The sequence below is a fragment of the Macaca thibetana genome, chromosome 1 (assembly GCF_024542745.1).
Source record: "Macaca thibetana thibetana isolate TM-01 chromosome 1, ASM2454274v1, whole genome shotgun sequence".
Classification (NCBI taxonomy): Eukaryota; Metazoa; Chordata; class Mammalia; order Primates; family Cercopithecidae; genus Macaca; species Macaca thibetana.
The window spans coordinates 121,724,612-121,751,277 of record NC_065578.1 but is presented as its reverse complement, the minus strand read 5'-3'; the positions used below and the strand labels follow the sequence as shown (position 1 = coordinate 121,751,277).

The 26,666-nt window shown below is 45.4% G+C and overlaps 1 protein-coding gene and 3 non-coding genes across 4 annotated transcripts; 2 read left to right on the top strand and 2 right to left on the bottom strand.

Moving 5' to 3' along the window:
- Nucleotides 1-586: 586 nt before the first annotated feature.
- Nucleotides 587-750, bottom strand: LOC126944213 (U1 spliceosomal RNA). Its single transcript, XR_007721977.1, has one exon. It is a non-coding gene; the product is annotated as a U1 spliceosomal RNA (small nuclear RNA).
- Nucleotides 751-3,060: 2,310 nt separating this feature from the next.
- On the bottom strand, nt 3,061-3,224 carry LOC126944189 (U1 spliceosomal RNA). The gene has a single exon (XR_007721972.1). It is a non-coding gene; the product is annotated as a U1 spliceosomal RNA (small nuclear RNA).
- Nucleotides 3,225-15,921: 12,697 nt separating this feature from the next.
- On the top strand, nt 15,922-16,421 carry LOC126932729 (NADH dehydrogenase [ubiquinone] 1 alpha subcomplex subunit 11-like). The gene has a single exon (XM_050751827.1). The coding sequence runs from the start codon at nt 15,936-15,938 to the stop codon at nt 16,278-16,280; it is 345 nt and encodes a 114-aa protein (XP_050607784.1). The 5' UTR covers nt 15,922-15,935; the 3' UTR covers nt 16,281-16,421.
- Nucleotides 16,422-17,133: 712 nt separating this feature from the next.
- On the top strand, nt 17,134-17,297 carry LOC126944169 (U1 spliceosomal RNA). Its single transcript, XR_007721967.1, has one exon. It is a non-coding gene; the product is annotated as a U1 spliceosomal RNA (small nuclear RNA).
- Nucleotides 17,298-26,666: the final 9,369 nt, after the last annotated feature.

The following is a 26,666-nucleotide window of genomic DNA, read 5'->3' as shown; positions in this document are numbered from 1 at the left end:
GTGCCTGTAAAGCTTGTAAACAAAATGTGTCTGTAAAGCCTGCAAACAGGCCGGGCGCGGTGGCTCAGGCCTGTAATCCCAACATTTGGGAGGCCCAGGCAGGTGGATAACTTGAGGTCAGGAGTTCAAGACCAGCCTGGCCAATATGGTAAAACCCTGTCTCTACTAAAAATTCAAAATATAAGCCGGGCCTAATTTTTTGGTGGCCTGCGCCTGTAATTTTAGTTACTCGGAAGGATAAGTATTCTCTGACTGAGGCAGGAGAATAGCTTGAACGCAGGAGGAAGAGATTGCAGTAAGCCGGGTCCCGCCACGCATTCCGGTGGACTGTTTGCTGTTAAATATTTACAATTGGCTCCCATAGGGAAAAGCAAAGCTTAGTTTTATTTCTATAGAACAAAAAGCTTAGTTCAGACGGATCCACCATATTTGCCCGCGCTGACAGACTGTTGGATTACAAGCGTGAGAAACACTACCGGGTAATATCTTTAGTTTTCGTGTTACAGACGGGAACAAAAATCTGTTTGCTAGCTCATTACCTACGCTTCCACAACAAAGAAAAAAATCTACCCTTAAGACAACAATTCAGGGGAAAGCGCGAACGCAGTCCCCCACTATCACAAATTATGCAGTCGAGTTTCCCACATTTGGGGAAATCGCAGGGGTCAGCACATCCGGAGTGCAATGGATAAGCCTCGCCCTGGGAAAACCACCTTCATGATCATGGTATCTCCGCTGCCAGGTAAGTATGAGCTCAGACACCTCCGCCCCGCCACAGCCTCATACGCCTCACCCTTTACACACACGGTCACTTGCCCCGCGCACTCCCGAGTCCTTCTTGCCCTGACAGACAACTGGGACTCTCAGTTCCGACCAGCGGTCCTGAACCTGCCTCCATGGCACGGGAACACTCCTTCGTGGCGAAGCAGCAGGTGGGGAAGCAGGAGCCCCTGCGCTCCCTTATCTACATAGAAGTCGCCCTCTCCGTGATGTCACCGACAGTGCCTTTCCCAGTCCCCGTCTGCCTTTCTGCCACTCAGCGGACCAACCCGCTGCCGGAGCCCACAAGGGGAAGTGACGTCTGCCTCTCCCTTTTTCCCTCCCGCCCCCGCATCTGTTCTCTTCCAAAGAAGCTGGTCGTTAGCCTGTGTTGAGTAGCAAGCTTTCGGCGGCCAGATGGAGCCTGGGAACCCTACTTCAAATACTGGCTTTTAATTCGCAGACTAGAACGTTTAGGATTACAAAAGAAACCGGTTCTCTTCACATCCTTATCTTTGGAATGTAGCATTCTGCTTGAAATTGGAAGCCGCTTAATATCAGAGAGAAACCATATTTATGAAAGTAGAGGCTGCTCAGATGACTGCAAACCAGCCTTCCTTACTGATTTTATCACTGGTAATGTTATAAAGACAGTTGTCCAGTTTCATGAATCTTGTAGGTTTTTTTTTTTTTTTCAGTATTGTAGCAAAATATGAAATTCACTTCATAACATCAAAACCAAAAACCCACACTGATGGCAAAAAAAAAAAAAAAAAAAAAAAAAAGCAAAAATGAGAGAGAGACCTGTCCTATAGCCATACTTAGTGGGTAAAAGCTAAAGAGTTCAATTTCTGCTCATGATACTTAATAGAACATAGGGAACATGAGCCAATAGCTCAGTGGGTTCAGATCTGCACCAAGTACCTGTTGGATGCAGGATTCTACTGTCTCCAATAATATGTCTCAGATGGACTAATTTTTTATTTTATTTTATTTTATTTTTGAGACAGAGTCTCGCTCTGTCTCCCAGGCTGGGATGTAATGGCGCGATCTCGGCTCATTGCAACCTCCGCCTCGCGGGTTCACACACACCACCACGCCCGGCTTTTTTTTGTTTGTTGTTTTAGTAGAGACGGAGTTTCGCCATGTTGGTCAGGCTGGTCTCGAACTCCTGACCTCAGTTGATCAGAAGTAGGTGAGGTCAGAAAACACCCTGGGAGAGGCTGGCACAATGCCCAGAACCACCATCGCTAGGCCTGGGGTTTTCTTCTGTAGTGGATACTAGTATTCATGTGGTGCAGGGACAAAACCAATTAGATACTTCTGGGAGTTAAAAAGAGATGAATTTACAGTGCCATTTGAGAAGGGGTATTAAGGAATTTGCCAGGGTACTGACGCGTGTCAGGTGCAAACCGCAGGTTGAGAGAGAGCTAAGTATTTTCTGTCCATGAAGGTGATCAGCCAGGGCCTGAAGAAAGAGGGAAGGGGGAGGACGCTGGCGCCAGAAATGGGAAAGGGCTGCTTGGGGGCGGGAAGGATGGGTGGGACGCTATCTAGAAAGTTGCCTGGCAATGGATGTAGGATGTGGAAGCGAGACATCAAACAAGAAGCTGTCACTTGAATAAAGTCTGAAGAAAGATCAGATATGTAAACGGCAGGAAATAGTAGGGAAACTGGACCCGGCTCCTCGTAAAACTTCCTGCCTTACATTTCAGGGAGGATCGCAGCGCATTTCGGCCAAGACATGTGAGACTGCGGTTCTGACCTGCGGGCCTCAATGAATATGCACTAGGGACCTGGGCGCTGGGAGAGCCGTTCCCCTACACAAAGTAAGCGTGTTATATATACAACCTAGCGGGGACACTAAGAGCTCCAAAGGCCCTGTTTTCTTCCCAGAGAACAGCGCCCGTGTGCGTAGTTTGTACCTGGCTCTATGAAGTGAGAACGCATTCCCCCCTAGCACAGAAAGCCTACAAACTACTGTGGGGGCTGCAGTTAGAAGCAGAAGCTGTATAAAAGGTGACTGGGGGCTAGGGAAAAACACGAAGATTTTTACAGACCGTGAGAACCCAAGACACTGGAGACCATGGACCAATCTCTGCAGAAGGCAGCCCCGCATAGAAAGGGAAAAGCTGTGCGGCCTTCACGGTAGTTACCTTACGTTGCAAGGGCTGACACTTCTTATTTCTCTTCTGACAGAGAATCGATGTCATACTCCAGCCTTCCACGGTAAGAACAACATTTACACGCCACACAACACACAAACCTCAGTACACAACCTATTCTTTTGACAACAAATTTCAGGGGAAAGCGCGAACGCAGTCCCCCACTATCACAAATTATGCAGTCGAGTTTCCCACATTTGGGGAAATCGCAGGGGTCAGCACATCCGGAGTGCAATGGATAAGCCTCGCCCTGGGAAAACCACCTTCGTGATCATGGTATCTCCCCTGCCAGGTAAGTATGAGCTCTGGCATCTCCGTCCCGCCACAGCCTCATAGTCTCCTCTTTTAGACGCACGGTCACTTGCCCCGCGCACTCCCGAGTCCTTCTGGCCTTGACAGACAACTAGGACTCTCAGGTCAGACCAGCGGTCCTGAACCCGCTCCCACAGCACGGGAACTCCTTCGTGGCGAAGCAGCAGGTGGGGAAGCAGCAGCCCCTGCGCTGCCTCATCTACATAGAAATTGCCCTCTCGGTGATGTCACCGACAGCGCCTTCCCGTCCCCGTCTGCTCTTCCGCTTCACCCTCCGCCACTCAGCGGACCAACCCGCTGCCGGAGCCGGGGGAGGTGACTTATGCCTCTTCCTTCTTTTTCTCCTGTCCCCGCCCCTCGTCTCCCCAAAGAAGCGGGTGCTTAATCTGTGTCCTGTGGAGGTCCCCTTTGGCGGCCAGCTGGAAGCCCGTGCACCCTTCTTCAAATAATAGCTTTCAATGAGCAGACTAGAACGTTTAGGATTACAAAGGAAACGAATTCCTTTCAAACCTGGTTATCTTTGCGATGTGGCACTGTGTGCATATCTTCGTTAAAACGCATCAAAGGCCACTGCGCTCCACCCTGGGCGACAAGAGGTGACTGAGTATCAAAAAAACAAAAACATTTCCCCCTCGCCCCCAAAGCATTAGACGTCAAGGCTGGCAGCGATGTCTGTTCTCTTGAAAGTTCAACATTAAAATACTTGGAAATTAAACTAAAATAGTAGAAGCAAGAACAAAAATTAAGTTGAAGATAATGTCAAGAATATTTCCCAAGAACCAAAATAAGAATGTAAAAGCAGGAGAGAAAAGTTCGGGAAGGTAAATGTCCAAGGTCCAAACGCGATTAGCATGCATTTCAGAAAGAGGATAGAAAAAATCAGTACAATTCAAAACACTTTCCCTACCAATAGGTTGAAACTACAGTGAATTTAAACTATTGAATAACGATATTGAACTTTCAAGAGAACAGACATTCCCGCCAGCCTTGACGTCTAATGCTTTTGGGAGGAGGGAAGACTGTTTTTGTTTTTTTGAGACACAGTCACCTCTTGTCTCCAGAGTGGAGTGCAGTGGCCTTTAACGCGTTTTAAACAAGATGTGCACACGGTGCCACACCGCAAAGATAACCAGGTTTGAAAGGAATCTGTTTCCTTTGTAATCCTAAACATTCTAGTCTGCTCATTGAAAGCCATTATTTGAAGAAGGGTGCACGGGCTGCCAGTTGGCTGCCAAAGGGGACCTCCACAGGACACAGTATCCGCTTCTTTGCAGGAGACAGGGGGCGGGGACAGGAGGGAAAGAAGTACCCGCTTTGTAGGAGTACACAGAAGTACCCGCTTCTTTGCAGGAGACAAGGGGCGGGGACAAGGGGCGGGGACAGGAGGGAAAGAAGGGAGAGGCATAAGTCACTTCCCCCGACTCCTACAGCGGGTTGGTCCGCTGAGTGCTCCTGTCTTGTAAGCAGTTCCTGTTTCGTATTTTCACTGTCTCTGACACTATTAACTGTACAATTTTTTTCTTCTGTACACAAAAAAAGTTTGTTTCAATAGTGTTATGGGTCGGGCGTGGTGGCTCACGCCTGTAATCCCAGCACTTTGGGAGGCCAAGGTGGGTGGATAACCTGAGGTTAAGAGTTCAAGACCAGCCTGGCCAACATGGTGAAACCCTGTCTCTACTAAAAATACAAAAATTGGGCGGGCATGGTGGTGGGCGCCTGTAATCTCAGCTACTTAGGAGGCTGAGGCAAGAGAATTGCTTGAACGCAGGAGGCGGTGGTTGCAGTGAGCAAAGATGGCGCCACTGCACTACAATCTAGGCTACAGAGTCAGACTCCATCTAAAAAAAAAAAAAAAGTGAAGTATGTATCTTCTACAGTATACTCTTCCAACTTATCAGATTCTATCATTGACATAAGATGCTGCATCGTTACTTGTGTAAGGGGTTTAACACTACTACTATATATAATATATATGTAATATATATTATATATATATAACACTACGGTTTATTAAAACAGCTATCAGTAAACAGATGCCCCTGATGTTCCAACAAAATAACCTACTATTATTAGAAACCAAATAAGCTCCTCCTCCTATGAGGAAGAAAGTAAACAACTTCTGGCTTGGCACGGTGGTTCACGCCTATATTCCCGGCACTTTGGGAGGCTGAAGCGGGTGGATCATTGAGGTTAGGAGTTTAAGACCAGTCTGGCCAACATGATGAAACCTCATCTCTATTAAAAATACAAAAATTACAGCGCGCCTGTAATCCCAGCTACGGGAGGCTGAGGCAGGAGAATCGCTTGAACCTGGGGGCACAGAGGTTGCAGTGAGCCGGTATCACTCCACTGCACTCCAGCCTGGACAACAGAGTGAAACTCTGTCTAAACAAAAAAAAAAAACAAAAAAACGTAAACAACTTCTGGAACAGTTTGAAAAAGCAATTTAAGTGAAAATGAAACCAAAAAGGGTAAAAAGAAAAAAGAGCGAATTGTAGGCCGGGCACAGTGACTCACGCTTGTAATCCCACCACTTTGGGAAGCCGACGCGGAGGAATCACGAGGTCAGGAGATCGAAACTATCCTGGCTAGCACAGAGAAACCCTGTCTCTAGTAGAAATGAAAAAAAAAAAAAAAAAAAAAAAAAAAAAAAAATTAGCCGGGCGTGGTGGTGGCGCCTGTAGTCCCAGCTACTCGGGAGGCTGAGGCAGGAGAATGGCGTGAACCTGGGAGGCGGAGCTTGCAGTGAGCCGAGATTGCGCCACTGCACTCCAGCCTGGGCTACAGAGCAAGACTCCATCTCAAAAAAACCAAAGAAAAAGAAAAAGGAGGGAATTGTAGGAAATAACCTATATGTGATGATCTATTTTCTTTTTTTTTTTTTTTTTTTTTTTTTTTTTTTGAGACGGAGTCTCGCTTTGTCGCCCAGGCTGAAGTGCAGTGGCCGGATCTCAGCTCATTGCAAGCTCCGCCTCCCGGGTTTACGCCATTCTCCTGCCTCAGCCTCCCGAGTAGCTGGGACTACAGGCGCCCACCACCTCGTCCGGCTAGTTTTTTGTATTTTTAGTAGAGACGGGGTTTCACCATATTAGCCAGGATGGTCTCGATCTCCTGACCTCGTGATCAGCCCGTCTCGGCCTCCCAAAGTGCTGGGATTACAGGCTTGAGCCACCGCGCCCGGCCAACTATTTTCAATTCTAAGTGGCTTGGTATAGGTTTAGGCAGGCTACCTGGAAATAAAGAGATAAAGAAGCAGAATGTACTGAGCCACACCTTCACCTTCCTTCTCTCCTTTTCACCCAGCGGCCAGGTGTCTATCGGAGGGACCCCCTCATGTACCCCCTCCCCACTCCACCAAGAAATTTAGTTTAAGCTAGCTTGCAACATAGATAATTGTACCCCTTCTTGTCAGCTAAGTGCAGCCACCAGGGCCATAAGTCAAATGTTTGAAAAGTCCTGAGACATTCATAATGCATTGTGGGCTGCAATAAAATGCAGCAGAAAGACCCTAAAGAATATACTTGAAGAACAATCAGTAGGTGATGTCTGGGAAGATTGTGACCCGCTACTACTCAGGCTATGAGGAACTGGGGAGGGACCTGTGCACTAGGGCATAAATTGCTTGTTGAAACTGTGCTGGATGTGCCTGCATGCCAGACACCCGATCTTGCAAGACCCTCATTAAAAGTCTCACTTTCACTGTTCTCCTGGTCTCTGAGTTCATTGTTTGGGTTTAAGCGGGTGAATTTGTTTCCCACAAACTGGATTGGATTGAAGGATGAAAGTATTGATCCTGGGCGTGTCTGTGAGGGTGTTGCCAAAGGAGATGAACATTTGAGTCAATGGGCTGGGGAAGGCAGACCCACCCTCAATCTGGTGGGCACAATATAATCTGCTGCCGATGAATATAAAGCAGGCAGAAAAACACGAACATGCAAGACTGGCCTATCCTGCCAGCCTACATCTTTCTCCTGCACTGGATGCTTCCTGCCCTGGAACATCAGACTCCAAGTTCTTCAGTTTTGAGATTTGAACTGACTCTCCTGCTCCGTAAGCTTGCAGACAGCATATTGGTCCATATTGTGGGACCTTGTGATTGTGTAAGTTAATACTTGATAAACTCCTTTATATATCTATCCTATTAGTTCTGTCTCTCTAGAGAACCCTGACTAATACAGAGTCACATAAAAATATGAGCCTCAGGCCAGGCACAGTAGGTCATGCCTATAATCCCAGCACTTTGGGAGGCTGAAGTGGGTGGATCATGATCACCTGAGGTTAGACGTTCGAGACAAGCCTGACCAACATGGAGAAACCCTGTCTGTACTAAAAATACAAAACTAGCCGGATGTGGTGGCACATGCCTGTAATTCCAGCTACTTGGGAGACTGAGGCAGGAGAATCGCTTGAACCTGGGAGGCAGATGTTGAGGTGAGCTGAGATCGTGCCACTGCACTCCAGCCTGGGCGACAAAAGCAAAACTCTGTCTAAAAAAAAAAGCAAAAAGAAAAGCCTCAAAGAAGGCCATATGGTTGAAGTTTATATGCAGCACATAAAGGACTAGTGGCTTGGAGTTCTCAGGGGGTGGTGGCCACAGGTTTTGGGAGGTTGAGGGGAGGAAAGACATGGTGAGCAATGACTGTGTTGTGATGCAAATGAAGTCTCTCAAGAAGCAGCCCTCCACCGGATGTGGTGGCTCATGCCTGTAATCCCAGCACTTTGGGAGGCAGAGGTGGGCAGATCATTTGAGGTCAGGAGCTCAAGACCAGCCTGGCCAACATGGCAAAACCCCATCTCTATTAAAAATACAAAAATTAGCCAGGTGTGGTGGTGGGCACCCGTAATTCCAGCTACTCGGGAGGCTGAGTCATGAGAATCGCTTGAACCTGGGAGGCAGAGGTTGCAGTGAGCCAAGATTGCACTACTGCACACTCCAGCCTGGGTGACAGAGTAAGACTCTATTTCACCAAAAAAAAAAAAAAAAAAAAAAAAGTTTCTCTGTCAGACCTTTAGAAGTATGGGACCTTTTGTTCCCTTTTCCTGTGAGTTAATCTTATCTGGATCCAGATAAAGTAGATAAGAAGGTCTCAAAGAAAGCCTATTTGCAGTTGAAGTTTACTTCCTCTACACATGCTAATCTCCCTGACAAAAGGACAGCTTTTCACAGGTATTTCTGTGACTGTTATCTATTGCACTGCCTACATGACTTACCTGGACCCCTATCCAGATATTGTTGCCCATTGCAGTGCCTACGTGACATGGCTGAATTCCTACTCACCTTTAACTCTGCTTATTTTTAGGAAACAGGATGTCTGTGGTCAGAAGTTTCTTCTTGGGACTAAACCAGCTGAAGCTGGTGAAATCCATGACGGAAGCTTACGCAACCTCTGAAAAACATCTAGCTTTATTATAATCCAATTTCCATGCTAAATTGGATTATTATAATCCACTTTCCATCAGCACATGACAGTTGACAATCACTGTGACAATGAACAGAAGAAACCAAGAAAGGACAGAAAAGAGGTGGTTCCATGATTCTAGGAAAAACTCCATCCCTTCCTAAGAAAACCATGAATATTCCTCACCTTGCTCATTCCCTTCATTAAAGATCCTATATATTTGTAACTTCCTGGTTCTCAGTAGCTGAGAAGGTGATTTGCAAACTATACTACTTCTCCAATTCCATGCTATGCTCCTAATCCTCCAGTGCCATTGAATAGAGCCTGTGCTGCTTGACGCTCACTCTTGCTTTCATACATTGGCTTTGCAATACTAAACAGGAAAGAGTCCCTTTTTGGGGTGAGACCCCTTCGTAACCTCTGCAGCCCCTCTAAATAGCCATCTCAAAATACACCAAAGAAGTGTATTTTGGGGTGGCATATTTTGGGTTTCCTGCATGGCTAAGCCAACATAATAGGATTCTTGCTGAACACAGGGTGATCAGACATCAATCACCTAGCGGATGGTGAAGGATGAGGAGCCCTATTAGATATTATGAATGATCAGCTATTGAGGATGGGGAGTTCTGGCTAAATTGACTGAGAAGGATTCTTGCTGAGATTGAACAATGCAGAGAGGAACACAGAAGCTCAGTAGTTGAGGCCTAGTGAGAAGAGGACTCAGAAGGGCCTGATTAGAGTTTGACCAAGGAGATGTCAACCTGAAATAATTGAAAGGTTCAGAATTCAGTGTTAAAGATTTTATTCATTCTGCTTATGGGAACTAATGGTAAATATTAAAAGAGTTTATTCAAATGAAAATTGGGGAATAGCCAATCAGGGCACATGGACTCCAGAGAAATGGGGTCAGTGCTGCAAAGTCAAAAGTCAAGTTCTTGCTGACACAGAAAGAAAAAAAAAATTTAATAGGATCACAACATTTTCTATACAAGGCTGCTTTAAGAGTTCAACAGATTAGTTGCAGAATTTTTTGTTTGTTTGTTTTTTGTTTGTTTGTTTTTTGTTCTGAGATGGAGTCTCATTCTGTTGCTAAGGCTGGAGTGCAGTGGTGTGATCTTGGCTTACTGCAACCTCTGCCTCCTGGTTTCAAGTGATTCTCCTGTTTCAGCCTCCTGAATAGCTGGGATTACAGGTGCCCACCACCATGCCCAGATAATTTTTTGTATTTTTAGTAAAGATGGGATTTCACCATATGAGCCAGGCTGGTCTCAAACTCCTGACCTCTAGTGATCTGCCCGCCTCGGCCTCCCAAAGTGCTAGGATTACAGATGTGAGCCCCACTGTGCCTGACCCTTTTTTCTTTCCATACTGCTTGTTTTCTTCTTTATAGCTGGCTCACATTTCCTTTCCAATTTAAAGGAGTGTGTTTAACATTCCATCTTAAGACAATGCAATAGCCATGAAGTCTTTATGTCAGCAAGGTAAGAAGGAAGTCCATCTATAATGAAAATCAGCAGTGAAGAGGGAAGCAATCTTCCCTGGCACCCTTCAGCAATTTATATAGCATGTTAGAAAACAATGCATGTAAGGAAGAAGGCCAATCTATAATCGGAGAAACAAAGGTTACAACTCCCTAGTTTACAGGTAACTCTCATGTGACTTAGGCTTCATACTCACTTTTTTTTATTTTATTTATTTATTTTTTGAGATGGAGTTTCGCTCTTGTTGTCCGGGCTGGAGTGCAATGGCATGATCTCAGCTCACTGCAACCTCTGCCTCCCTGGTTCAAGTGATTCTCCTGCCTCAGCCTCCTGTGTAGCTGGGATTACAGACATGTGCCACCACACCCGGCTAATTTTGTATTTTTAGTAGAGATGGGGTTTCTCCATGTTGGTCAGGCTGGTCTCAAACTCCTGATCTCAGGTGCTCCACCCGCCTTAGCCTCCCAAAGTGCTGGGATTAGAGGTATGAGCCATGGTGCCTGGCCAATACTCACATTTTTTAAAGGCTCAAAATAATTTGGAGTTCCAACAACTTACATTTTTAATTACTTATTTTCACAGAAAGAATCTTTGTCAGCTGTCACTCACTGATTCCTCCAAAGACCATAGCCCTGTCCAGTGATCCTCCTCAAGGCAATAGGTCTCTCTAGTAACTACTGGTTTCCTTTCCCATTTCAATTTCCACTCCAGTTGACTGAATTGTGAACACCAACTCCCACACTTAAATGTTGAAGCCCTAACCCCCAATGTGATGGTTTATGCAGCCAGGGCCTTTGAGAAGTAATCAGGATTAAATGAGGTTATGAGAGTGGGGTCCTCATGATGAATTTAATTTCAGTATAAGAAGAGACACTAGAAAGCTTGCTCCTCTGCCTTCCCCCTGGTGCACAAAGAAATGGTCGCATGGGCACACAGTGAAACTACAGCCACTTACAGGCCATAGAAAGAGACCTCAGAAAGAAATCCGCTTTGCTAGCACCTTTATCTCGGACTTCCCAACTTCCAGAAGTGTGAGAAATACATTTCCATAGTTTAAGCCACTTGGTGTATGGTATTTTGTTACAGCAACCTGAACAGACTTATACAACAATCCAGTCCTACAGGCAATACAACTTCTCCACTGATTCTAGATTCTGAGCACCTCTCAGTCCTTTGTTGGGTTATTTTGATCCTGTCCATATGTTTATAAATATTCTCTTCATAAAATTCTCTTTAAATCACACATCCGAGTGTGCTCCTTGTTTCCCATCAGAGCCAAGACTGATTTGAGATGATTTTTCAAGGTCAGGTTGATGTCTTAATCCAGTTGTGCTGCTGTAACAAAATACCACAGAGTAACTTATAAACAACAAAAATTTATTGTTCACAGTTATGGAGGATGGGCAGCCCAAGATCAAGTTGCCAGCAGGTTCAGTGTCTAGTAAAGGCCCATTCCTCTGTCACCCAGGCTGAAGTGCAGTGTTGCAAGCTTGGGTCACTGCAACCTTCACTTCCCAGGCTCAAGTAGTCCTCTCACCTCAGCCTCCTGAGTAGCTGGGACCACAGGTGCTCACCGCCATGCCTGGCTAATTTTTTTTTTTTTTTGGTAGAGATAGGGTCTCACCATGTTTCTCAGGCTGGCCTCAAACTCTTGGCCTCAGGCAATCTGCCAGCCTTGTGAGGGAGTGCTGGGATTACAGGCATGAGCCACTGTGCCCACCTCCAAAATTCTACTAATATGTATGCATAATTAAATAGTTACCAGCCATTATTTTCTGATACTTTGGTTAGCAATTGGTTGAAAGAGTTTATCTAAAGACTTGGAATCCACAGAAGGGAGTCTCCTGTTAAGGGGTTGTTCGTATTATGCAGATGAAGCCTCCAGGTAGCAGGCTTCAGAGAGAATTGATTGTAAATGTTTCTTATCAGACTTTAAAAGGTGCCTGGATTAGGGAAAAGACCTGGAAAGGGATTCCCTATAGCATGTAGACTTTCTCACAAGAGACAACTTTGTAGGGACATTTCAAAATATGATAAAAAATATATTTTAGGGTAAAATATTTGTATTTCTTTCAGGGCCTGCTATCTGTCATGTAATGCTACACTAGAGTCAAGCTGGAATTTGGTGTCTTATTGCTACAAAAAGTGTTAAGATCTCTGTTGTAATGCCTGTTGGGCCTGGTCAGATGTGCTGGTCAGTTGTGCCTAAATTCCAAAGGAAGGAGGGTATAACGAGGCATATCTCACCCCTACTTCCCATCATGGTCTGAACTAGTTTTTCAGGTTAACTTTGGAATGCCCTTGGCTGAGAGGAGGCATGCATTCAAATAGTTGAGGGGCTTAGAATTTTATTTGTGGTTTACCCTATAGAAAGTATTTTTCCAATATTACCTGGACAATGGGTCTCCCTGTCAGTATCCAGGGAATGGCATCTGGATCAAGCATTTAGTATTCAGTTGCTACCCTCTCACCTAATCCCTCATTTTCAATATTTTGCCATGTTTTCCAGTGACCTAACTGGCCACCAGGTCACAGACTTTATGGTCTCCAAAGGAGACCCCTCCATTTCATGTTTTGTGATTTGAGCGACAGAATAGAATCTACTTGTAAATGTTCAATGGTGTTTGACTTGAGCTTTCCAATTTTGCTGTACTTCACAGTGTTTTCTGGGTTACATACAAGGAAGATGATCCAGTCATTTGTTAAGTGTCTCAAATAAGACATACCCTAGATTTTTTTTTTTTTTTGGTCTAATTAGGATTATTTGGTCTTTGGAGCATATAAAACACTAATATGAGGTAAGCACTAAGGTTCTGAGATGGCCATGGAAGAGATGACAAAGTCCATCACCATGCTTGAGGGTGCCCAATCATCTCTGCAGGGGCCACATATTTTTGTATTACACCGCATTTGAAACAACAACAACAACAAACACCCTTCAAGATTCATGAAATTGGACAACTGTCTTTGTAACACTTCTAGTGGTAAAACCAGTAAGGATGGCTCGTTTGTACCCATCTGAACAGCCTCTCTGGTTTCATAGATACGGTTTCTCTCTGACATTGAACGGCTTTCAACTTTAAGTGGAATGCTACATTACAAAGACAAATAGGTTTGAAAGCAACCGGTTTTCTTTGTAATCCTAAATGTTCTAGTCTGGCAGGGCCAGCTTCTCTCGACGCGGCTTCTCCCGCCAGGTGGGCAGCCACCTTCCCTTTCCCTGTGACTTGAAGAGAAGCTTCAGGGGGCTTTTATTCAATTTGCGAGGAACCAGCAAAGCGCAGGCAGCTGCGCCGTGACTCTGTGGTTCCCACCGCACCCTCCGCCAGGTTGTGGCTGGCCTGTGTCAATTAAACTCTTTACTGGGAGATAAGATCAGTATTAGTTTGGTGTACTTTGGTTTTTTTTTTTTTTTTTGAGATGGAGCGTTGCTCTGACACCCAGGCTGGAGTGCAGTGGCGCGATCTTGGCTCACTGCATGCTCCGCCTCCCAGGTTCTTGCCATTCTCCTGCCTCAGCCTCCCCAGCAACTGAGACTACAGGCACACGCTGCCACGCCTGGCTAATTTTTTTGTATTTTTAGTACAGACGGGGTTTCACCATGTTAGCCAGGATGGTCTTGATCTCCTGATCTCATGATCCACCCACCTCAGCCTCCCAAAGTCCTGGAATTACAGGTGTGAGTCACTGCGCCCAGGCAAGGATGCCTAATCTCTAGCCAGTGTTTGCCTTTTGATTGATAGGCGAGTTGCTTAGTTACTTTGGCCCTTGTGTGCTTGCATGTTGCCTCCATCCCATAATTTTAAGTACATGCATGATATGCAGTCCATATGCATCAGCTTTAATGAGCTGATTATCATATGAAGTCATGTTAAGGATACTTTTTCTCTCTAATCCACATGCCTATCTCTGAGGAGCTGCCCCTTTACTGGTTTGGATCTTGCTGGCCATGGGGTCCTTGCTTGACTTTTTTTGTTTTGTTTTTTTTAAAGACAGGGTCTCGCTCTGTTGGCCAGTCTGGAGTGCAGTGGCAGGATCTTGGCTCACTGCAACCTCTGCCTCCCAGGTTCCAGCAATTCTCCTGTCTCAGCCTCCTGAGTAGCTGGGAGTACAGGAATGCACAACCATGCCCAGCTAATTTTTTGTGTTTTTAGTAGAGAAGGGGTTTCATCATGTTGGTCAGGCTGGTCTCCAATTCTTGAACTCAGACCATCCACCCACCTTGGCCTCCCAAACTGCTGGGATTACAGGTGTGAGCGGCTGCACCTGCACTTGCTTGTTTTTTTAATCCTACTTTTTGTTTTGGCTGCTCAACTTCTGCTTTTTATCTTGCTTTTTGCTCTCCCGCCCCATCACCTTGCTTCTGTTTCTGCTTTTACTAATTCTGCCTTTTATCCAACTTCCAGTTCCCTCTGCTGTTCTCCTGCCTCATAATGGTGGTTAGTGAGGGAGGAGTTTTAAGTGGGTATGTCTGACCTCCTATCCTGTCACAGCCAGAAACAGCTTTCAAGGGAGTCCGTTCAGTTGGTTGTAGGGCCTAGGGCTTATTTTTATCTCTCAATCCTGACAAGGGAAGGCTGGATTAATGCAGATTCTCTGCAGGTATAAATTTCCCCTACAAAAGACAGTTTTGCAGAGTTACTTGTTTGCTAGCTCTCTGACAGCCATCTTAAAATATGCCAAAGACACATATTCTGGGGTAAAATATTTTGATTTTCTTTATCTACATCTTCACCATGCTGACAGCCTCCAATAAGCATACCTGAAGCCTTTGTTTTTAAAAAGCTTTCCCACCCTTCTGCCTGCCTTCAAGTTTCTGCCAAAACACAAGTAACAGTGGCTGACTCTGTGCTATAGCAAGCTCAGAATAAATAGCCTTTGCGTTTTTCCATTCCATTGGTCTTCGTTTATTTGCAGAAGCTTCAATGTAGAGTTGACAAGGACTCCATCTTTTACCAAACGTTAGACCGTTTCCTCTGAGCCCTTTTCTCTATTAGTTCTTGGCCTGCCAAGTCCAGTTTTAGAAAAGAATACCGTTGAACCTAGTTTAGCAAGAGTCCTCCCAACCACCTTTGGTAGCTAATCAAGTTCCTCTTAGTAATTTTCCATCCACTGACTTTCATCTTGATGGGTTTCTTTAACCAAGGAGTGGAATATTCATGACAATTCCTGGGTAAAGGTGGAGATGTCTTGGAACTGTGGTGCCATCCATTTTTACATCAAATACTGGTCTCAGAACTGTCATGGCACTGGTGGGTGTGCGATTTAGTATGTTAATGAGCATATAATGAGGGCCTAGGTAAAACCTCCATCAAATCAAGCACCACATTGGGTCCAGTCAGTCTTAGACAACTTGGTCCACACCCTGGTTTTTTAGCGTCTTATCAGCCCATAGCCTCAAGTCAGGTAAATCTGCTGCCTAGAATTTGTTATCCTGTGACCACCCTGTATTATTCCTATCTCAAATCTACTTGGAAATATTCAAATGGTCTTTGACTTGGGCATTCCAACTTTGCTTACTTCACAGTGTTTCTTGCGTTATAATCCAATATAAGAAAAGATGATCCAGACAAATGGATCCCAGGTATTTGTGTCAGATTTGGATTATTTTGGTTTTGTCTTTGCAGAATATAAAAAACTAACATGAGGTAAGCACTAAGGTCTGGAGATGGCTGTGCAAGAGATGACAAAGTCCAACACCAGGCTTGAGAGTGTCCAATCATCTCTTCAGGGGCAGAATATTTTTCTACAGTACTGAATTTGGAAAAACAGTAACAACAACATTAAAAAAAAAAAAAAAGGGATCAGGGTTGCAGGCTATGGCTCCGAAGGTTCTTCGTCAGTACTGGGATATCCCCGATGGCACCGATTGCCACCGCAAAGCCTACACCACCACCAGCATTGCCAGCGTCGCTGGCCTGACCGCCGCTGCCTACAGAGTCAGGCTCAATCCTCTGGGCACCTTCCTTGAAGGAGTGGCTAAGGTCGGACAATACACGTTCACTGCAGCTGCTGTCGGGACAGTGTTTGGCCTCACCTCCTGCATCAGCGCCCAGGTCCGCGAGAAGCCCGACGACCCCCTGAACTACTTCCTAGATGGCTGTGCCAGAGGCCTGACTCTGGGGGCACGCACGCACAATTACGGGATCGGCGCTGTCGCCTGAGTGTACTTGGGCATAGTGGCCTCCCTGGTCAAGATGGGCGGGCCGGAGGGCTGGGAGATGTTTGCAAAACCCAAGGTGTGAGCCCTGTGCCAGCCGGGACCTCCAGCCTGCAGAATGCGTCCAGAAATAAATTCTGTGTCTAAAACAAACAAATAAAAAAACTACAAGATTCATGAAACTGGACAACTGTCTTTATGTCTTTATAACATTATCAGTGATAAAACCAGTAAGGCTGGTTTACAGTCATCTGAGCAGCCTCTTTACTTTCATAAGTATGGTTTCTCTCTGACATTGAACCACTTCCAGTTTCAAGCGGAATGCTACATCACAAGGTTACGGATGTGAAGAGAACCGGTTTCTTTTGTAATCCTAAACGTTCTAGTCTGCGAATTAAAAGCCATTATTTGAAGAAGGGTTACAGGCTCCATCTGGCCGCCCAAAGCTTGCCCCGCAACACAGGCTAAGTATCAGCTTCTTTGGGAGAGAACAGATGCGGGGGCGGGAGGAAAAAAGGGAGATGGTAGACGTCACTTCCCCTTGTGGGCTCTGCAGCGGGTTGGTCTGCTGAATGGCAGAAAAGTAGAGGGTGGACTGGGAAGGGCACTGTCAGTGACATCACGGAGAGGGCGACTTCTATGTAGATGAGGCAGCGCAGGGGCTGCTGCTTCCCCACCTGCTGCTTCGCCACGAAGGAGTTCCCGTGCTGTAGGAGCGGGTTCAGGACCGCTGGTCGGACCTGAGAGTCCCAGTTGTCTGTCAAGGCTAGAAGGACTCGGGAGTGCGCGGGGCAAGTGACCGTGTATGTAAAGGGTGAGGCGTATGAGGCTGTGGTGGGGCGGAGGTGTCTGAGCTCATACTTACCTGGCAGGGGAGATACCATGATCACGAAGGTGGTTTTCCCAGGGCGAGGCTTATCCATTGCACTCCGGATGTGCTGACCCCTGCGATTTCCCCAAATGTGGGAAACTCGACTGCATAATTTGTGGTAGTGGGGGACTGCGTTCGCGCTTTCCCCTGACTTTCTAGTTTGAGGAACAGACTATCAGCCAAGGGTTTCTACTGGCTTTTGTGTTGGTCGTTGGTGTTATTATTATACTACTAAAGCCGGGGAATAGAAAGTAACGTGTTGCCTCTCTGGCGAAGGAAAAGGGGGAAGCGTTAGGCTTACCACAACCTAGCTACCGCGAACACGAGTGTTGCACAGCTCCACGTGGGGCTGCGTTGGTCCATGGTTTCCAGTCTCTTGCGTTCTCACGCTGTGTAAAAATCTTCGTGTTTTTCCCTAGCCTCCAGTCTCCTTTTGCACAGCCTCCGCTTCTAACCGCAGCCCCCTCAGGAGTTTGTAGGATTTCTGTGCTAGCGGGGAATGTGTTCTCACCTCATAGAGCCAGGTACAAACTACGCAGACCGGCGCTGTTCTTTGGGAAGAAAGCACGGTCTTTGGGACTCTTAGTGTCCCCGTTTGGTTGTAGACATAACACGCTTACTTTGTGTAAGCGAACGGCTCTCCCGGCGCCCAGGAGCCCTAGCGCATATTCATCGAGGCCCGCAGGTCAGAACCGCAGTCTCACCTTTCTTGACCGAAATGCGCTGCGATCCTCCCTGAAATATAAGGCGGGAAGTTTTATGAGGAGCCGGGTCCAGTTTCCTTACTATTTCTTGCCGTTTACATATCTAATTTTTCTTCAGTCTTTATTTAAACGACAGCTTCTTGTTTGATGTCTCGCTTGCATATTCTACATCCAATATCAGGGAACTTTCAAGGTAGCACCCCTACCCATCCTTCCCACTCCCAAGCAGCCCTTTCCTATTTCTGGCGCCAACGTCCTTCCCCATCCCTCTTTCTTCAGGCCCCCGCTGATCACCTTCATGGACAGAAAATACTTAGCTCTCTCTCAACCTGAGGTTTGCACCTGACACGAGTCAGTACCCTGGCAAATTTCTTTTTTTTTTTTTTTTTTTTTTTTTTTTTTTGAGACGGAGTCTCGCTCTGTCGCCCAGGCTGGAGTGCAGTGGCCGGGTCTCAGCTCACTGCAAGCTCCGCCTCCCGGGTTCACGCCATTCTCCTGCCTCAGCCTCCAGAGTAGCTGGGACTACAGGCGCCCGCCACCTCGCCCGGCTAGTTTTTTGTATTTTTAGTAGAGACGGGGTTTCACCATGTTAGCCAGGATGGTCTCGATCTCCTGACCTTGTGATCCGCCCGTCTCGGCCTCCCAAAGTGCTGGGATTACAGGCTTGAGCCACCGCGCCCGGCCGCAAATTTCTTAATACCCTTTCTCAAATGGCACTGTAAATTCATCTCTTTTTAACTCCCAGAAGTATCTAATTGGTTTTGTCCCTGCACTACATGAATACTAGTATCCACTACAGAAGAAAACCCCAGGCCTAGCGATGGGGGTTCTGGGCATTGTGCCAGCCTCTCCCCAGGGTATGTTTTCTGACCTCACCTACTTCTGATCAACTGAGGTCAGGAGTTCGAGACCAGCTTGACCAACATGGTGAAACTCTGTCTCTACTAAAAATACAAAAAAAAAAAAAAAAAAAAAAAAAAAAAAGTCAGGCTTAGTGATGTGTGTCTGTAATCCCAACTACTCAGGAGGCTGAGGCAGGAGAATCTCTTGAACACAGGAGGCGGAGGTTGCAGTGAGCCAAGATGGTGCCATTGCACCCCAGGCTGGGTGACAGAGTGAGATTCTGTCTCAAAACAAAACAAAACAAAAAAATCTAGCCCATCTGAGACATATTATTGGAGACAGTAGAATCCTGCATCCAACAGGCACTTAGTGCAGATCTGGACCCATTGAGCGATTGGCTCATGTTCCCTCTGTTCTATTAAGTATCAGGAGCAGAAATTGAGCTCTTTGGCTTTTACCCACTAAGTATGGCTATAGGACAGGTCTCCCTCTCTCTCTCTCTCATTATTGCATCGTTATTTTTTGCCATCAGTGTGGGTTTTTGGTTTTGATGTTATGAAGTGAATTTCTGGGGACAATCTCTGATGGGTGTTGTTGACAAGGATCCAGTCCCTGTTTGGTGATACATGACAGTTAATCTGCTCTGTGAGTCTCTTTTATTGTCTAATTATTGTCCTGAGAATAATGGTATTTCCTGATATTTGAGACTACAGCAATGATAAGTTGTTCATATCTTGTCTTTCCAAAGTTTGGTAAAAATTTTATGGGCCCAGTAGTTGTCAATATCTGCAAGAGTGGCATCTCTATTACAAGAGTGATCTTACTACTCAATGTCCCCCCTCCCACCCAACTTCGTTCCATAGGAGCTCTTGGCTTTAACAAATTTGCTATATCTAAAAGACATCTTAGTCCAGGAGGAAAACTAAATCTGTAGCATATAAGGAGAAGTTTTCTTTGATTGGTATATTCAGGTTTCTAACCAGCTGAAAAATTCAAATACATGTCCTTTAAGAATTAAGTTTGAACTACACTACAGAAAGGAGAGAAAAGATTTATATGATCACATATAAGCAATGGAATCAGCAATATGAGCACTTTTCACAACTATACAAATCAAACGTAGTAATCTCCAGAACATTAAGGAAATTCAGCGATTAATGAAAATGAATGAAAAGAAGTTATTCACCCACTGTTCTATGCCCTGGAAAGAGAATGTCCTGCCAGACTCAAAAGGGTATCACAATATCACTCAGATTTTCAGCGATGAAGGCCCTCCAAGGATCTAATGATGTTAATATTTTCAGTTTATTTCCTTCACTGATAAACATTGTTAATAGATACCATTGCCTCTGTTTTCACCTTAAGTGATGTTACTTAGTACAATTCGTTTCTTTAGAATACCCCCTAGTTTGGTGGAAGGAATTTTCCTGCTTTATAAATATAGGATATTTTCTCATGAAACAAATTGGCATACTCTTTCAGTGAAGTGAAGAGACAAATTAGGTCTCTGAAATTTTAAAGGAGTCACTTAGGAACAATAATAATCACTTAGCCTGGATAACAGAGCAAGACCCTGTGCCTTATTTTTTATTTCATTTTTTTTTACTACTTATGCTTATTTATTTATTTACTTTGAGACAGAGTCTTGCTCTGTAGCCCAGGCTGGAGTGCAGTGGTGGGATCTCAGCTCACTGCAAGCTCCGCCTCCCAGGTTGAAGCTATTTCCCTGCCTCAGCCTCCAGAGTAGCTGGGATTATGGGCGAACGGCACCACGCCCAGCTAATTTTTATAGTTTTGGTAGAGATGGGGTTTCACCATGTTTGCTAGGCTGGTCTCAAACTCCTGACCTCAAGTGATGCACCTGTCTCGGCCTCCCAAAGTGCTGGGATTACAGGTGTGAGCCACCTCGCCCAGCCTACTTATGCTTGAAATGTGAGGTTTCATTAGGGAAAAATTTTCTTGTTGAATTTCTAACATGAAAAAATAATAGATTTAGCTGTAGATTAAATGAATGGTCTTGATAGTTTGGTACAATAAAATAAATGAAATGAAGTTGATAGCAGAGAGGAATCTTTGATGCTTTTGAGCAATTTAAATAATGTAAATATTTAATATATAAAGAGATGAAAAGCTTCATTACATTATTTATTTATTATTTTTTATTTTTTGAGATGGAGCCTCACTCTTTCGCCTAGGCTGGAGTGCAGTGGTGCAATCTTGGCTCATTGCAACCTCTGCCTCCTGGGTTCAAGTGATTCTCCTGCCTCAGCCTCCTGAGTAGCTGGGATTACAGGTGCACACCACCACGCCCTGGCTAAGTTTTGTATTTTTAGTAGACACGGGGTTTCACCATGTTGGTCAGGCTGGTCTCGAACTCCTGACCTCGTGATCCACCTGCTATGGCTTCCCAAAGTGCTGGGATTACAGGCGGGAGCCACCACACCCAGCCCATTACATTATTTTTTAAACATCAGTGTGACTCTTTTGACAAATTAGAATGGTTTAATAATCTTGGTTAGGCTGGGCGCGGTGGCGCATGCCTGTAATCCCAGCACTTTGGGAGCCCGAGGTCAGGAGTTCGAGACCAGCCTGGCCAACATAGTGAAGCCCTGTCTCTACTAAAAATACAAAAATTAGCTGGGCATGGTGGCAGGCTCCTGTAATCCCAGCTACTCAGAAGGCTGAGGCAGAAGAATTGCTTGAACCCGGGAGGCAGAGTTTGCAGTGAGCCAAGATCGCACCACTGCACTCCAGTCTGGGCGACAGAATGAGACTATGTCTCAAAAACAAAAACAAAACAAAACAAACCCAGAAATTTGGTTTTAAAACCAGACAAATTAAATGGCAGACTTCCAATGAGACCTAAAAGTTTCTAAATTTCTAACATTTCTGAAAGAACTGAGAAAATTGCCTCCACTGAGGAAGTAAGCTGAAGGAGGTAAACTGACACGTTTTCTGATTCGAGAAATATTGAGGAGGCTTTGTCTCTTTCGCCTCCAACTGTTCCTTCTCCTCCTGCCCCTGCACCTGCATAGTCTTTCTTACCTGAGCCTTCCTGTCCTGCCTTGCCTCTTCTTCCATCACCATCACCTGAGGAAAGTCCCCAGGGCTCTGGTCCCTTCCCTGAAACTTCTGTTCTGACAGCCCCTTTCAAGGTAAAACCCAAACCCACAGGAAGAGGGGAGCCTACCATTGTGTATACCGCTTCACCAAAATGTGAATTAAGAATATTATAAAGGACTTCCCTGATCTAAATTTAAATACATTTCACTGTTTCTAAAGCAGGCTCCAAGATCCTATAGGGTTTGGCAGAAAATTTGACTTAACTGTTGAGTTGGGAGCAAGCCTCCCAAAATCTGGTGATAAACTGGCCCCAAAACTGTCCATAAGCAAAATCTCTGCAGCACTATAACATGTTCTTAATGGCCCTAACGCCCAAGTTGGAGGGTTGTGAGTTTACGGGAATGAGGGCAAGGAACACCTGGCCCACCCAGGGTGGAAAACCACTTAAAGGCAATCTTAGGCCACAAACAATTAGCATGAGTGAACTGTGTCTTAAGGGCATGTTCCTGCTGCAGTTAACTAGCCAAACTATTCATTTAATTCCAGCCATCCCTTCGATTCCCATAAGGGATACTTTTAGTTAATTTAATATCTATAGAAACAATGCTAATGACTGGTGTGCTGTTAATAAATATGTGAGTAAATCTCTGTTCGGGGCTCTCAGCTCTGAAGGCTGTGAGACCCCTGATTCCCCACTTCACACTTCTATATTTCTGCGTGTGTGTCTTTAATTCCTCTAGCGCTGCTGGGTTAGGGTCTCCCCGACCGAGCTGATCTTGGCACTGTTGAAACCTTTGAACCCAAATATTCTAACCTTTATCAATTAATTCACATGCTGGTGAAGAAGGCAAGGCCACTACCTGATTGTAAAAGGCAAACTGGAAGGATTTTCAAAAAGAGACTGAAACAGAACATGAAAGTTTCACATTTTAGCTAAATATCTCCATGTTGCCATTCCCCAGGCCATTCCTAAAAATATAGATTGGAGAATAATTCAGCAATGTACTAAAAAGCCAGACAAATCTGTCTTTGCTTACTTAGAATGGTTTGAGAGCCAGGCATAGTATCTCGTGCCTGTAATCACAGCACTTTGGGAGGCCGAGGCTGGTGGATCATTTGAGGTCAGGAGTTCAACACCAGCCTGCCAACATGGTGAAACCCTGTCTCTACTAAACATACAAAAATTAGCCAGGTGGCTACTCAGGAGGCTGAAGCAAAAGAATCGCTTGAACCCGGGAGGCGGAGGTTGCAGTGAGCTGAGATCTTGCCAGTGCAATACAGCCTGGGCGACAGAGCAAGACTCCATCTCAAAAAGAAAAAAAAAAATTTAGCAGGGTAGTAGAAATATAATGCACATGAGAATGATACTCATGAAGATAATCTGTATTCCAGAATAGCAAAGAAAGCTATTCCGTTAGGGAGCCAACTGAAAACATAAAATCCCAGTTCACACCCCAGGGTATAGTGTCATGCACCTGTAGTCCCAGCTACTCATGAGGATTAGTAAGGAGGTTTGCTTGAATTCGTGAGGTCAAGGCAGAAGTAAACCCTGATTATGTAACTGCATTCCAGCCTGGGCGACAGTGAGACCTTGTCTCAAAAACAAACAAACAAACAAACAAAAAAACCCCACAAAACCAAACAACAACAACAAATTGTCACCTCACTCTGAAATGACAGTGGCAAGTATCACTTTGCTTTGGAAAACTAAAAGAAAAATATTCCCTCTTGCTATCAACCTGCCCTCTTGCTCTAACATGTCTGACTCATGGTTTAAAATGCCAAAAGCTATACTCAAATTATAGTACACTTACCTGCACCAGCATTTATTTTTGTCTGGAGGAGATCACCATCCATGGTCCTATAAATGTCTAACAACATGGAATGATAGAGGGACGTGTCTTTTAGGATATTTGGATATATACATATATATATATCTCTCTGAAGAAACCCAACATTGGGCGAGTTCCCTCAAACTTTTCACGAGGCATGACCATTTCTCTATTTTAGATAGAGATTCTGTGGGGCAAAACCTGAGAATTATCTGCCTGACTATCAAGAAGATAGCTCCTTGCATTTTTGGGGGAAGAACACTTTTGCTTCAAGCATTTCCTCCCAGGATTACAAATCTTTCTGTAGCCACAGGAAACACTGCTGCTGAAAACCAGGCATGTTGGCTCTGGCCTGTAATCCCAGTGACTTGGCGGCTGAGGCGGGAGGATCTCTTAAGCCCAGGAATTCGAGGCTGCAGTGAGCTATGATGGCGCCACTGCACTGTAGCCTGGGCCACAAAGCCAGACACTGTCTCTGAGAGAAAAAGAAAAAGAAAGAAAAACATTGCTGATGAAACTGCGGCCTCTTTTGCAGCTCAACAAAAGCTATTTATTCACTGGCTAAGGTTGTAGTAGATAATCACATCACTTTAGATGATATATGTAGCTGAGCAGGGAGGATGTATGTGTGGTGGCAAATACCTTTTGTTGCATATACATAAATATTTCCCATGCCGTAGAACCTTCTCTAGAAGAAATCAGAAAAGAAATCACTTGGCTACAAGAAATCACTAAAGAAGAAATGGGATTTGATGTTTTCCCTGATGTTTTCAGTTGGCTGCCTAATGAAATAGGTTCCCCTACTGTTCCAGGATACAGATTCTCTTTGTGACTATCATTCCTCTGTGCATTGTATTTCTACTACTCAAATTATTAATGTTTTGTATTTCTCATTGTTTTATTTCTTTTGAGAAAGTAAATTCATTGTACTTTGAAGACTAGAGATGATTCAGCAAGTGACAGCAACTATAGGATTGGCCGAGATCACCCCTTCTCTCTCTCTGTCTCTCTTCCCCCCGCCCCCATTCTGTGATGCCACACCAATTCAGCTTTTGGGCACCGTTAAAAATTCCTTAGTGAGAGGGCTCCTTTCCTCCCCTGCCCCAATGTGGGACAGGACTATCTGGGAATGAGCCTTTCTGGCAAGGAGGGACACAACTTTTGATCGACAAGGCTTTCAAGAAAGACATTTTATCTAAAGGGAGAATGCAGAAAGAAGAGAACTTTTATGAGGAGTGTGAGCCTTTTCAAATTCTCAGGCCCAGAGAGGCATTACATTGAGACAGCAACCACATTCTGCTTCCTTTTTGTACAATAGTGTATTTGAAAAACAATAAAGCAAACCTACAAGACTCATAAAACTGAACAGCTTTCTTTATAACACTACTCTTGGTAAAACCAATAAGGATGACTGGTTTGCAGTCATCTGAGCAGCCTCTATAGTTTCATAGATATAATTTCTCTCTGTTGCTGAAGGGCTTCCAATTTTAAGTGGAATGCTACTTCACAAAGATAACTAGGTTGGAAAGGAACTGATTTTCTTTGTAATCCTAAACGTTCTAGTCTGCAAATTAAAAGCCATTATTTGAAGACGGGCGCACAGGCTTCCAGCTGACCACCAGGGGTGTCCTCTGCAGGACACAGGTTAAGTAGTCGCTTCTTTGGGGGAGACTAGATGCGGGGTCTAGGCACACCTCCCCAAAGGACAAGAGCGGGAGAGAAAGGAGGGACAGGGAGACGTCACTTCCCCTGCCGGTTTCGGCAGTGTGTTGGTGGGCTGAGTGGAGGAGGGTGGGGCGGAAGAGCAGAAGGGGACTGGGAAAGGCACTGTCGGTGACATAACCGGTAGGGTGTTTCTATGTAGATGAGGCAGCGCAGGGGCTGCTGCTCCCCCAGGAAGGATTTCCCATGCTGTAGGAGCAAGTCCAGGACCGCTGGTTGGACGTGAGGGTCCTTGCTGTGTGTTAGGGCTAGGAGGGTTGGGGATTGGATGGTGCAGTGCTTGGGGCAAGTGACTGTGTGTGTAAAGGGTGAGGCATATGGAGCTGTGGCAGGGCAGAGGTTCAGGCACTCACACTTACTTGGCAGGGCAAATGCTTTATGGTCACCAAAGTGGTTCATCCTAAAGCTGAGGCTCATCCGTTGCACTCCTGATATGCTGTTTTCTGTTATTTCCCCTAATGTGGGAAGCTCCGCTGCATAACTTGTAGTAATGACTCAGAAGTTAAAGGCCGGGCGCGGTGGCTCAAGCCTGTGATCCCAGCACTTTGGGAGGCCGAGACGGGCGGATCACAAGGTCAGGAGATCGAGACCATCCTGGCGAACCCGGTGAAACCCCGTCTCTACTAAAAAATACAAAAAACTAGCCGGGCGAGGTGGCGAGCGCCTGCAGTCCCAGCTACTCGGGAGGCTGAGGCAGGAGAATGGAGTGAACCCGGGAGGCGGAGCTTGCAGTGAGCTGAGATCCGGCCACTGCACTCCAGCCTGGGTGACAGAGCGAGACCCCGTCTCAAAAAAAAAAAAAAAAAAAAAAGAAGTTAAAAGGAAGAGACAGGTGTTCTTGCACTTAACAGACTCCAAGGCCAGCAATAGATAGAGCCCTAGCAGATCCTTGATGACACTCTCGGAAAAGCCAGAGCCCTGAGGAATGAGTTCCAGATACTCTCTCAACACAGTCCGCCCCAGCAAGGATAAGAGAAAAAAACAACAAATACCTTTACTACCTTCTCTTTCCCCCTTACCATTTCTCATTATTCCAGTTTCGTTAAGTTCCTGATTTCCCTTCAGTGCAGCTGCAAGGTCGCCAGCTATGCTTAAGTTGCAAGACCTGTCACAGTTTGATTAGCTGCCTTCGTTCTGCTTTTGTAAGCCCTCTTGCCTGCCCTACGAGTTTTGCGCCATCAAATTCCCGCTGTGCCATTCAAACTAGCCAACCCCCTTTCAGAAGAGTGTATAAAAGTCAAGCCTTGTCTTTGATCAGGGCTCAGCCTTTGGATTTTAATCTGCTGGGCCTGAGTGCACGCAATAAAATCCTCGTGTTCCACCCATTGGTCTCTTCGTTCTCCTGATTCCTGCAG